The sequence below is a fragment of the Pteronotus mesoamericanus genome, unplaced genomic scaffold (assembly GCF_021234165.1).
Source record: "Pteronotus mesoamericanus isolate MK-2021 breed Mesoamerican mustached bat unplaced genomic scaffold, CSHL_Meso_final contig_68, whole genome shotgun sequence".
NCBI classification, from domain to species: Eukaryota; Metazoa; Chordata; class Mammalia; order Chiroptera; family Mormoopidae; genus Pteronotus; species Pteronotus mesoamericanus.
In genome coordinates, this window is record NW_026555234.1 from 8,357,482 (window position 1) to 8,369,809 (window position 12,328).

A 12,328-nucleotide genomic window follows, 5' to 3' on the forward strand; every position below is an offset into this window, starting at 1 on the left:
AGTTGTATACTTTAAATATTGTATGCATTGTGAATTATACCTCAGCAAAGCCATTGTAAAAATGATAATTCTGTATTCTTTCTAATAGGTTCACCTATCATTTTCTGTGTCATTGTAAGAGGCCACAGACGCAGCATGTGTCACACATGAACACATGCTTTCAGGACACTGGATCTGGTCACTTGATGAAAACCTTCTAGGACTGGATCCTGCTGGGCTTCAGTGGAGCTGGGGTGCCATCATGTTTGATTAGCCAGAACTTAATGATGGCAAAGTGGCTTAATTTACCGTATTTTTTATTTTGTGCCTGGTACCTTTGTAACTATTTTCTTTCACTTGTATTGTTTCACTTAATTTCCAATTATCCTCATTTTAAGATATAAGCAAATTAAAATGTTGAGTGAAAAAGGTGGTAACAATAATAGTGGGTGTGTTAATCCTTATAAAATTTTAGGACTCCTCAAATATGATAACTGGAGGGAAATTCTTAGTCTCGAATTGCATCATTATCCAGTATCAAAGAATGAAAATTAAAAAGTCACAGTTCAACTCAATGAATCTCAAAAGCACAGTTCCATAAAGATGAGAAAAACAAAGTAGAAAATGCTAAAAATAGTAACATATATTAATTAATTTTTATTTCAATTTGAAATGAACTGGCATTTCTAAAATAAATCATAATAGTACTTTCAAAAGCACTTTTGAGTCATATGGTTGTACCTAAACTACATAAACTACTATGGAACCCAGAAAGGACAGGACACTCAAGCTTATTCTATGCAGATAGCACGATCAATTCTATGGCATAATAGGACAAAAATAGAACAAAGGAGGAAAGCAAGAGCTTACTTCTCCTCTGAACACAGATGTATGCAGCATATATGAAATAATAGCAAATGTAACACCATTTTAAGAAAATAATTTACCACGGCCAAGTAATGTTTAACTAGCAAATTTAGGAACAAAATTAACAAACTATATCTCATTTACAGCACAAATGAGGAAAGTTCATTTGACGATCTCCTTAGTTGACAAAACAGCATTTGTTAAAATCGAATTTTCATCAGTGATTAAGGAAATATTAGGAAATCTCAGACAACTGTTTCCTTTACATATTATAGAATGGACATTGTATTAAGTGAAGAAGCACGCTAGAATCAATTTTATTGAAACCAGTAGTAATACAGAAGGGTCTGTTATCACCACCACTATTTAACATAGTTTAAATTTTAGCCAAGGCATTAAGCAAAGAAATGAAAACAGAGGATGTATCTCTTGGAATGGTAGAGAGAAAAGTACCAATATTTACAGACAAATTGATTACATACTTTACAAAGCACAGGAGAATGGAATGAGAAACTATTAAAATTAATGAGAGAATTCAATAACGTTGTCCAATTAAGACACTGGTGTGCTGAAGCCACAGCAATAACCAGAGAATAGAATGGGAAAAAATTCCATTGCTTTTACGAGCAATGGTTTCAATTTCTTTATTTCAAAATAGCATGCACATATTAATTTTATGTTTCCTTTGACTCAATAGTTATTTAGGAGAACATTCTAAATGTTTAAGTGATTCAGAATATTTTGTCTACAGTTCTGTTAAACATTTTTGTGTTACTACTTTGTGATCGAAGTTCGCCCAGTATATGCAGAGGTAACGGGGCCGAGGCGCAAAGCAGCCACAGATGTTTCTAATGGCGCTCTTGCCCGAGCCAAACCACAGGTGAGTCATTAAAACAGGCCGGTTAGCCTGCATTAAAAGGGGAAGAAAGGTTTTCATTGGTCAAATGGAATAATCCATGGCTGCCCACAGTATGTTCCTGATGTCATTTGTCTGAATCCTTTCCAATTAGCCAACTTGAGTAGCGCGCGGTGACTCTTTCAGTCAGCTAGTGGAATTCTCCTAAAACTGAAAGTGATGGTGTGGGAGGCAGGTGGGTACCTGGTTTGCACACCAGGACTCTGGCTCCTCAGGTATTTTTGGCTGTCTCATGGTCACTGATTCTTTTTTTTTTTTTTTTTAAGATTTTATTTATTTATTTTTAGAGAGAGGGGGAGAAAGAGAGGGAGAGAAATATCAATGTGTGGTTGCGCCTTGCGCGCCCCTTACTGGAGATCTGGCCTGCAACCCAAGCCTGTGCCCTGACTGGGAATCCAACTGTGGCCCGATGATTTGCAGGCCAGCACTCCATCCACTGAGCCACACCAGTCACGGCCAGGGTCATCCATTCTTGATTGTTCTTCTTGGTCGACTTCATGTATTGCACTTGAATAGAAGTTTGGAGCCAAGGGCATAACAGAGAAATCACCGGCTGAGTAGCCAGACACCTCTAGGACTGGATCTCAGCTCTGTTGCTTGTTAGCTGGAGGTATTTGGGCATTTCAATGGTTCTCTGCCTTGGTTTCCCTGCCTATAAAAATGATGACATTAATACCTCCCTTCTGTGTGGCTATGCAATATGTGCAAAGTCCCTGGAATGTAAAAGGTGCTTGATAAATAAGTAGTAGTCATCGTGATCCTGGGTAAGTCCGTTTGGCTACATAATGGGCAGGTTCCCTGGGACTGAGGAGTTTCCTAGGGTAAGGGACACTGGTCGTTAAAACCGGGACGGAACTGGGACATGGGGTCGGTCACCCTATCGTGGGGAAACAATTGTGATGGCTCCTTAGGTCTCTGCCTTTGAAATGCTGGTGATCTAGGGTACGGAGAGCAAACACGAGGGATCTGGGCCCCCAAGGTCAGGCACTGCTAACAGTTCACACCGCTCTTCTCTCCCAGTGAGATGATCCTGGGAAGCTCTCCTCACACAGTCCCAAGCTGCCCCTCTTCGTCAGAACGAGTAGAAGTGGTGCATTAGACTATGCCTAAGTCTCCCCAAATCTCCTCTTTCTACAAAACTTGTGTTCACTTTTGTGACAGTGGACTTCTGCTAGGCCATGGGAATTAAAGCAATTTCACACTCATTTGTGAATCCTTGCAAATTTCCCTTGAAGCAATAACATGTTCATTAGAATAGGACCTAAGAATCTGCAAATCCCCAAGGGGTAAATAACTACTTTTTAACAAGTTAAGCATTAAAAAAGAGAGAATGACCTATTATTGAAAAAGAGCTCAAGATACATCATGTCAGCTCTGGAATAGATACAAAAAAGAACTTCCTTCTGAACACATTTGCTTAACTTAGGAATAAATATTTTCCAGAGATTCTTTGAAGGTCATTGGAAAATGAGAAATGTTTTCTTCTGTCCAGGTGGTGAAGTTCTGGAATGAATAGGAACCAAGGGAAAAAAAAAACACACACACACAAAACAAAACAGGCCTGGGAAGGACCATAGAGAATACTTCACCAGTCTCTTAATTTATAGTCTTAATAACCTTTCAGTTTTAATAACCATTTCAAGCCCAGTGGCTTCAAGGGCAGAAATACCTTTCTATAAACACCCACAGTACTGAGGCAATAAGTTTTATTCTCAACCGAAACTTTTCAATATTCCTGTTGATCAGAGACGTCATCTTGACAATAGAGGTGAATAGAAGGAGGTGAGGCTAGAGAGCAAATTCCCAGAAGCTACCAGGTCCTCGAATGTGAGCTCGTGTATCAGTGTGTGGTCTCATCTCACACTCTGTCAGGAAGTCATCCCTGCCAACACTCCATCACAGCCTCTGCCGTTTCCCCGGGGATTTGCTGGGGCTAACCAGAGAAAGGACAGTCTTCGGAGCTGCATGCCGATTCCAACCTGACCTTGTGATTTTCTATCTGTGCGTCTCTGGGCATGTTATTCTACCTCTCCGAGCTTCATTTTAAAGACATGTGCCTCCCGTGGTTGCAGTGGAGATTAAATGAGATGCAAAGCACTAATATGAATTCTATACCTTTCGACGCCTGGAGTTTTTATTCCCTATGCTTCATTACACTTGGAGTATATTTAGCCTTATATGCTTGGATAGCATTTTATTCATTTGTCCTCTTTTCAAAGTGCATTGTAAGCACCTTGAAGGTGGGACTAGGTGCAGAAATCCCTTTCTTTCTTTTTTTTTAAAGAGGTAATTTCTTTTTTTAAAAAAGGTTTTAAATTTATTTTTAGAGAGTGAAAGGAAGGGAGAGAAACATCAATGTGTGGTTGCCTCTCATGTGCCCCCTGCTGGGGACCTGGCCTGCAACCCAGGCATGTGCCCTAAATGGGACTAGAACCAGCGACCCTTATTGTTCACAAATAGACACTCAATCCACTGAGCCACACCAACCAGGGCCAGAAATCCCTTTCAATGTTCATTGTGGTGCTGGGCACATGGCAAATTCCCAAAAAATGAATTTTGATTTAGCAAACTCTTATCAACCTTTGACCAGCTTATTAATGATTATGAAATTCTAATGGGATGGGAAAAAAGGGAGTTGATCAGCCATAAATAAATGGCTTTATAGATTATGGTATATTCCATTAATGGATCATTATATGGAAATTAAAATCATGTTTTTAAAGAATACTTAACAAAGTGGTTTGATACATTATAGGCAAGGAGCAGGATATGTAACTGTCTAGTCCATCTATTACCAACACTGTAATGTGTATGAGCCAAGAGGAAATACAGCAAGATTATGTATCAGAACGTTAGCAATAGTTATACCAGGGTAGTGGAATTTATTTCTTCTTCTTCCTGTTTGTTCAAATGATCTACAATGAGCATGTATTATTTAACAATCAGGGGAAAAAAGCCTAGTAATTTTTTTTTATGGAACTGGAATATAAGAAGGTACATAAAATGAACATCCCAAGGATGCTGCCAATTCTGCTTTAAGAAAATAGAGATCTTGTTGGCCTTGTTCCCACTACATCCCTCCCCATGTAATACCAGCGTGGATTGTGTTATTCTATTGCATTAAATGTTCACCTCAAGGGTAAAGAGAAATGGAGAGAGAAAGAACTTCCGCAGGGACTGGGCCACTTATTTAGAAATCCTTTCTCAGATGCTTCTGAGATTTCATGGTCCTCAAGGGGGTGTTCCCGCTTCATTCTATTACCAGGTAGGTGGCACATCTTGATCTCTGAAACACTCCGTAACAGCCCCTGATGATGCACAGTGAATGGCAGAAAGGTGGATGCCAAGACCCCCTGCAGGTCAGACAACACCTCCACACACCCAACCTGCAGACTATGCATGTACCTGACAGTAAGTCTAACAAATCAGAGTTGAGGTGACTGGTGTTGTCATTGGTTGCCAAGGACTCTGTGACCTTGGGTAAACTGTTTAATTGCTCTAAGTCCCATCTGCAATGTTGGTGATAGGGATAATAACCTTACCTTGTCCACTGAGCTATTGCAAAGAGCCAACATGATCACGCTTGCTATGTTCCTACCCTCGAACACAGAGGATCACCACTATTGCGACCTCCGTTACACCTGTGTGGTTTGGTAAAAGGAGCACAGCCTTTAGCCCAGAGGACCAGGTTCCAAACGAACCTCACCACTTATTAGCTTTGTGACAAATAGTGCAAATTAACTTGCTTGAGCACCAGTCTTCACATCTGTAAAATGGGGCCCATAACTCCCATTTCCAAATGCAGTTTTACGGGCAGAGAGCCACTGTATAACGGATGCAGCAGCGGACAGAAGCCAGGCAGGTAAAGTGAGTGAAATGGGTCTAATGTGGCAAGCGGGAGAAATCTAAGCAGGAGAACCGTGATGCCGTGACGCCGTGCCAGCCAACGGCTACCATCTAAGGATTAGAAGTGTGAGTCTGCTGTTGGTATATCTGATTGGCTCGTAAGAGAAGTAAGAAAATTTTTAAATTTTTCCAGGAAATGCATCAGTTTTTAAATGTTGGCAAGCCATCAGAATTTTTTCAGGCAACAGGGCATAGGTCACCATGTCAGGGCGGGTTCCCAGGGGTTCACATGCCATTCGCTGTGCGACTTTGCAGAGGGCAGAGCATATCTCCCACCCACTGACGTGGGGCTTGTCCTTGTGACTTGCTTCAGCCAATGCACACAGCAGCAGATGTGCACGTGTGACTTGGCCTCTCATCGTCACTTCTCCCAGAATCTGCCAAGGGGGGGAGCATGCCCTGGGGAGCCACTGACCCAGAAGGAGACCCGAGGGGCAGCCCTGAAGCACAGTGGCCCCAGGTGACATGCAGTCTCATCGGTGAGAAAATGTTCGTTGCCATAGGCTGCTGGGATTTAGAATGTCACAAAGCAAAACCTCGCTCATGCACCATCCTTGGATCTGCAGTTTGAGGCCACTCAGGCAAAGCACCCAGCAAGTGGCTGACACATAGGGTATATTTAATAAATGGTCACCCTGGGAAGATTCTGGGCCTGACACATCTCCTGGGCTTTCTCTAGTAGAAGTTAGGCTTCAGCCAAAGCCTTGTAGAATGTTTTGTGCTGATTTGGCCTCTGAGAAACTTGAATATACCCATCTCTCCACCCATCACTCACCTTACAACTATTTACCTACAGAGATAAATGTCACCCTGCATTGGGCCATAGCATTACTGACTGTTTGAAATGTAACAGGGCAAAGAGTGGTAAATGGTAGTTTTATGATTTCTTCTTTGAATGTGTTCACTGTATCTATCCTACCAACAAGTATGATAGAGTTTAGATACAGAGGATTCAGTGGAAATGTCAGATTGCTCAGACTGAGAAAAGTCTGGTGGACAAGGAAGGGTATTCAACACTAATTTGTAAGGAAAGTGCTGAGGTAGAAGCAAAAACAAAGTGCTCTTGGGTGACCTGGTGTCGTCGTTCAGCCGAGAACAGGCTGAGCTGGGGAGGCAGCGCAGGCGATGTGAGAGTGAAGCAGGGCTTTTAGATGAATAGCTTTGCTTATGTGAGAAGGTGGGGTCCGCGCTCCAAGAGGAGAAAACATATGCAAAGACACATGGGACATGAACCCTCAGTGTGTTTAGAAAACTGGGAGGAGTGTAGGTAGATGGAGAAATGGCTCAAGGGGCTAAAGATACAAGTGTAGGTAAATGAGAACCAGCTTGTGGACTTCGCTGGATTTTGTAGATGTCTGTTTCCAAAGATGACTGCCATCAGGTCCTCCCCTCTGTAGGCACATGCCGCTCGTCCACCAAGGAGGGAGTCCGTGCCTCTAGGCCTTGCATGTGGGCTGCTGTGATCGCTGGCGCAGAGACGGGGGACGCTGCTTCAGCTCCAGGCACTGGCAGCTTAGGCTTCTCCTCTCCTGGGGGGCTGACTCCTGGAACCTCCCTCCCAGAACCCACTCCTCATTCGGGGAGGACCCCATGAAGATGGGGGAGGCGCTGTGGTCAGTAGCCCTGGCTAAGCTCCTACCCCATAACCAGCAATGTGAGTGCACCACCATCTTGGAGGTTCAGCCCAGTGAAGCCTCTGACAGCCCCAGGCCCAGCCAGCATCGGGGTCCCTAAGAGCAGAGCACCTGGCAGAGGCCAGGGAGGTCTCAGAAAGGTAACTGTTAAGAAACTGCCCTCCCGAGTCTCTAAGTTTGGGGTTGATTTGCTGGGCAAGAATTGGTAACTGGAACAGGTATCCAACAAATTTTCCTTGGCATCATCTATAATGACTGCATATTGGTGACTTTAAAGGATAAGAGGAAACCTAAAATGGTGAGGTGGGGTTGGGGGTAAACCAGAAGTTCTCCTAGTGGTGGGGAAGCAGGATGCAGCTGTTTCCCTGTATTTCCTTTACTTCTGTTGCTATTACATTGCACATTTTCCTTAAAATGGTAGTAGTCTAAGGAAGCAGTGTGATGTTCTAGAAGGAACCCAGGCTTTGTTGTCAAGGGAGATCCAAATTACAACCCCAACTGTGTCACCCGTGAGCTATGAGACAGAGTACGTCACGTACTGGGGTCAAGCCCGGATGCCCTCTGGGAGACCAGCGCTCCCATGCCAAGATGCTAGGAGTGTTGCCTTCTCATTGGCCTTCTCAGGGCAGAAATGCCCTCGGGTGACGGGAGGCATACTGCTTTGAAGGTTACAATCCCACGTGCACCCTGGGGATGGCCCCAGCCAGGACTGATCGGTACAGGTTCACAAAAGCCTGGCGGCTAGCCAGGGCGGGATAACTTTGCAGTGAGGTCTGCCCCCATGGCCCAGGCCCGGGCCCAGGCCCAGGCAATGCGCTACCTGAGTCCACAGCTTTCCCGAAGCTCCTTCCCCTTCTTTACTTTGCTCCCTTCACTCCCTTAAAGATTTTCTATTTTTCTCTGAAGAACCCTCCCTCAGTAAATCTTGCATCTCGGAACTATGGTCTCAGGCTCTGCTCATGAAAATTCCAGCCTAAGACACACATTCTCCCTTCGCTTCTCTTTTTCAAACCCTCCTTTCTAGAATTTGCTGAGATGATAAATTAACACTGCCTGGCACTTAATATACACTCAGAAATGCTAACAGGTTTTTTCCCCTCTCATCTTCCTCATTGGTACAAAGTAGAAGAATAGGAGGAAAGTTCTTGAAACAAAAAAGTCCTCAAGTAAATTTTTCATGCTCTCCATAGAGCAAATCTTTTAGAAAAACAGACAAGCAAAGCATTGATTTTTTTTTTTTTTTAAATGGGGATATTAATGCCCACGTAGTGGAGTTGTGAGGATTAGCTGAAATAGAGTTGTTTGGTGCGGACTGCGTACTCGGCGTGCAAAAGCCACTGCCCTTCTACTCAGCCACCTCCAGGGACACAAGCCAGTCCTTCCTTTCTCCTCGTCATGTCCTCGGCCAGCACAGTGCCCTGCGCAGAGAAGGCCCTCCTGTGTCTGCCCAAGCACAGCGCAGGGGGCAAGCAAAGAAGCCATCCTTTATCAAAGAGGGCACAGGGCTTATAATTCCACTCCATGTGGAGCCTGGGCGATAAACCCACGCTCAGTACCTCTCATAGTTGTGGGCAGATGTCTCTGCCTGTGCTCAGAAATAGCCAGACTCACTGCTTGGGTTGTTAACACAGTTTATTATTGGCACACTTATCAGTAAAGCATACATAAAATACAGCTGTTTTATAACACACGGAGCCACTGTGTCTTTACATGTGTAGAGGAACATATTAATATGCAAATGGAAAAATTAGTTCTCTTATAAAGTTTCACATAAATACACTGGTATTGCCCACAAAGAAAAAAAAAATCCCCATAAAAGAACCAGGCGAGGGCTTTACAAAATATTATACAAGAAATATATGATGAAAAGAAACAACGGTCAACTCAGATACAATAAAAAACACAAAAGAGTTTCAGATTTATTAAACTGCCCACAAAAGTAATGGATTACATGGCTTGAAAATATTTGGATCAACAGCAATTTTACCAATGCATAAATTCTCAAGGGGCCAAGTGTCCTTCTTACATAAAAAATCTGCCTTGGTGTCTTTGATGACAAAAAAAGACATTTCTTGTTTCAGCGCTAAGGCTCAATGGAACCACCTCGGGCTGGAGAACCGATCGGCATTCGCTCGCTCATGAATTACCCTGCTGGGCCCTCTTAGCTGTTACCCAATGAGAGAAAAGGTGAAGGGAAAAAAGGTACATTTAAATTACTTTCCAAAAGCGGGTTTTTTTTTCTTTTCTTTTTTTACTGAAACAAGAAACTCTCAGATGCAAGTCAAAAAGCAGAAAATATTTTACAATATTAAAAAGTCATCTGTAGTTAGGTTCGGCATGTAATGAGCTCCTGAGCACTGAGGGCTTATTGACGGTATGGCCTTCGTCTGATGCAGGGACAAGGAAATTAACAAACACGTGGTTAACACCGTGTTAGGAGAAGCGCTAGCGTCTGCTCTTGTTTTAATTACTATCAGTGCCAGTATCTGTGTTACCTGTGAAGGCCTCCAGGGAAGGGTCACGGAAGTTTATTTGGAATGATCCTCTCAATTTAAAAAAAAAAAGTGAAAGAAAGAAACTCAGATCACTGCGGTTTAGAAATAGGTATCTGCGTGAAAAAGTTTTTATGTCTCCTCCTTCCTCTCCTGTAAGTAGGGATCTGAGATAGTGAGTGTAACCCACGGGCCTATTGACAGTGGATTCCAGTGCCGGTCAACCTTACTGGGACGCCTGGGGCGGGGGGTTTTCTGATTTGGTCTCTTGAGTGCCGGGAGGTTTACTGTTCCACGGGCTGCTGTTTCCCAGGGCAGGTGAATTGTTGAAGTCTTCCTCGTCGTCCATGCCGTTGGCCGCATCATATTGCGTGTTTTCTAATCTAGTGATTAGCCTTTCGTCCTCGTCCCCAAACTCACCTCCCATCAGAGTTGGCTCTCCTACCACCATCACATCCTGTGAACAGCAGCTGACATTATTACAGGGAAACCTTGGGAGAGAGAAGCTCAGCTTAAAACACTAGTGGGAGGAGCTGGGGGACCTAGGACAGACACACTCGTGTACTGTACACCGGGGTCAAGTCTCAATGTCGGGGGGCCGAGATGCATATTTGATTTCTACAGGAAATAAACATCGCCTCCTGGCGTGTAACAACCACGCGAGTTTATGTCCTTAGTGCGCAGCCTGACACCGGAGAACGAGCAATGCTAGCAATCTGCAGAAATAAAAAAATGGATTTTTCAAAATTAAAAAAATCCACGCTTTTAACTTGCCGACACTGGGGACTTTTGAGAGGGCGGTGGAACCTTCTGCCGGGGTGCTTCTCAATACCTCCGAAAATCCACCACTTTTATTTGGGGCCTTTGGAAACTAGCAGAGAACACGGGTAGGATGCAGTTCTGGAATATTCACGCCACCCATTCCGAATGGCATTTTCTCTGTCCCGAGGATGGTATACATGGTAACTGAAGACAGAATCTCTCTTTTCTCTCCTCAGTCAGGCCCTTTTATGCGGCCAATATCCTTGACATTCTGCTACTTAATTATGGTAATTAATTTAGGTAAAGTTTTCGATAAAAACAATGTTCACACTGATTTGACAATTTGCATAGCTAATTAAGTCATTAGCAAAAACCTGCTGATTGCCAACAAGCCCTGAATTTACCATCTGTTATTTCATGGTGCCTGTCACCTATCCCCACACAGGCAACCCCGCCACCAATCTGGGCAGTAAAAAGAACCCGTCCGTCCAGCTGGTGCCATAAAAGGAAGATGAAGAGCGCTAATTATAATTACACTGATGAAGCCAGCAGTCATCAGAAATGGAAGCGTGCAAGAAGAACCCATCTAATCCCTCTTTTGAGTGCAAAGCTGTCCTTCCGTGCTCACAAGGAAACCACCCCCCTCCGCCCCCACCGTCACCAGGAGCACCGGGAAGCCACTGCTGAGAGGCACAAGGATGAGGGAGAAGGATGCGTGTGCAGGGCACAGCTCCGGTCTCTCTGTTCAAAGGGGACCTTATGGGCTTGGTGGATGACCTGGGCAATGGACAGGACACCTGTCAGGTGGAGACTGCTGCGCAAGCTCTGAGCGCCAATCTCCTTAAAAGTGCAGTGACTCCACAAGAGTGCCCAGCTGCCCTGAGCTTCCACGAGGCCAGCCAAGGTGGGACTGGTCCAGATGCCTTTGAGACGGAGGGGTGTGTGTCCTGAGAGGGAGGCTAAGCTGATGAAGCACCTTCACAACTGGGCAAAAATTCTCTTCTCTGGAGCAAGAGAAGGCTTTCTTGGGCAACCTACGCCTCTGGCCAGGCCATGAAAAGGTCCAGAAGGCGCTCCAGATCCCAGCTAGAATTCTGAAGGTGCCGACTGAACAAATCCCTTCTTTACCACCTGAATTATTTTGCATTAGAAAACCTTGTTTGATTGATGGGTTGATTTCCCCAGAATTATGGGAAGATAATCGATAGGTTTGCCAACTGTGTTTTCTGGCAAATCACTCTTGCGATCTGATTAAAAAAATGATTTTAAAGAGAAATGTCCCAGATGAAGTAAATGCCTAAAATATGAACTGGGTACATGCAGCAAGGTAGGTACGGGCAGGATAACCAGGTGTGCGCTTCCAAGAAGGTATTTATTATGTAGCGAAGAGCCAGACATAATCATGACATGTTAGGGGACTCATGAGGACTCTTAAGGTGAGACGCAAAAGACACAGACTGTGCTTGGCCAGAAAACTGACACGATTTTAGAGGCGCCAATGTTATCTGGTTAGTCAGGGCAGCTGCCATAGGACCGACGGGGGGTATTCAGGTTAAAAAAGTGCCACGTAGTCACAGGCAATTAGGAGAAGGAGCTTATGATCAGGAAAAAGGTGGGTGGAAAGACTAGGGCAAGTTCAGGCAGAGAACAACATGAGGGCTAACCTCACTTCATGACAACACATGGCATGCTTTGACAGGCTTGGAAAATGCATGCATAAGGTGTCACCAGGCGGGAGCGAGATGTCAGAACCCACCACCTGGGTGTGCATT

The 12,328-nt window shown here is 44.2% G+C and overlaps 1 protein-coding gene across 5 annotated transcripts in view; it reads right to left on the bottom strand.

The window, feature by feature from the left end:
• Positions 1 to 8,924: 8,924 nt before the first annotated feature.
• Positions 8,925 to 12,328, bottom strand: part of LDB2 (LIM domain binding 2) — a 334,412-nt gene continuing 331,008 nt past the window's right edge. For 4 of the 5 annotated variants that reach the window (XM_054581963.1, XM_054581960.1, XM_054581961.1 and 1 more), the window contains exon 8: positions 8,925 to 10,251. In XM_054581963.1, the coding sequence (XP_054437938.1) occupies positions 10,021 to 10,251 (231 nt within the window). In that variant the 3' untranslated portion in view covers positions 8,925 to 10,020. The remainder of the gene's footprint in view (positions 10,252 to 12,328) is intronic. The other variant, XM_054581964.1, reaches the window with a different exon arrangement.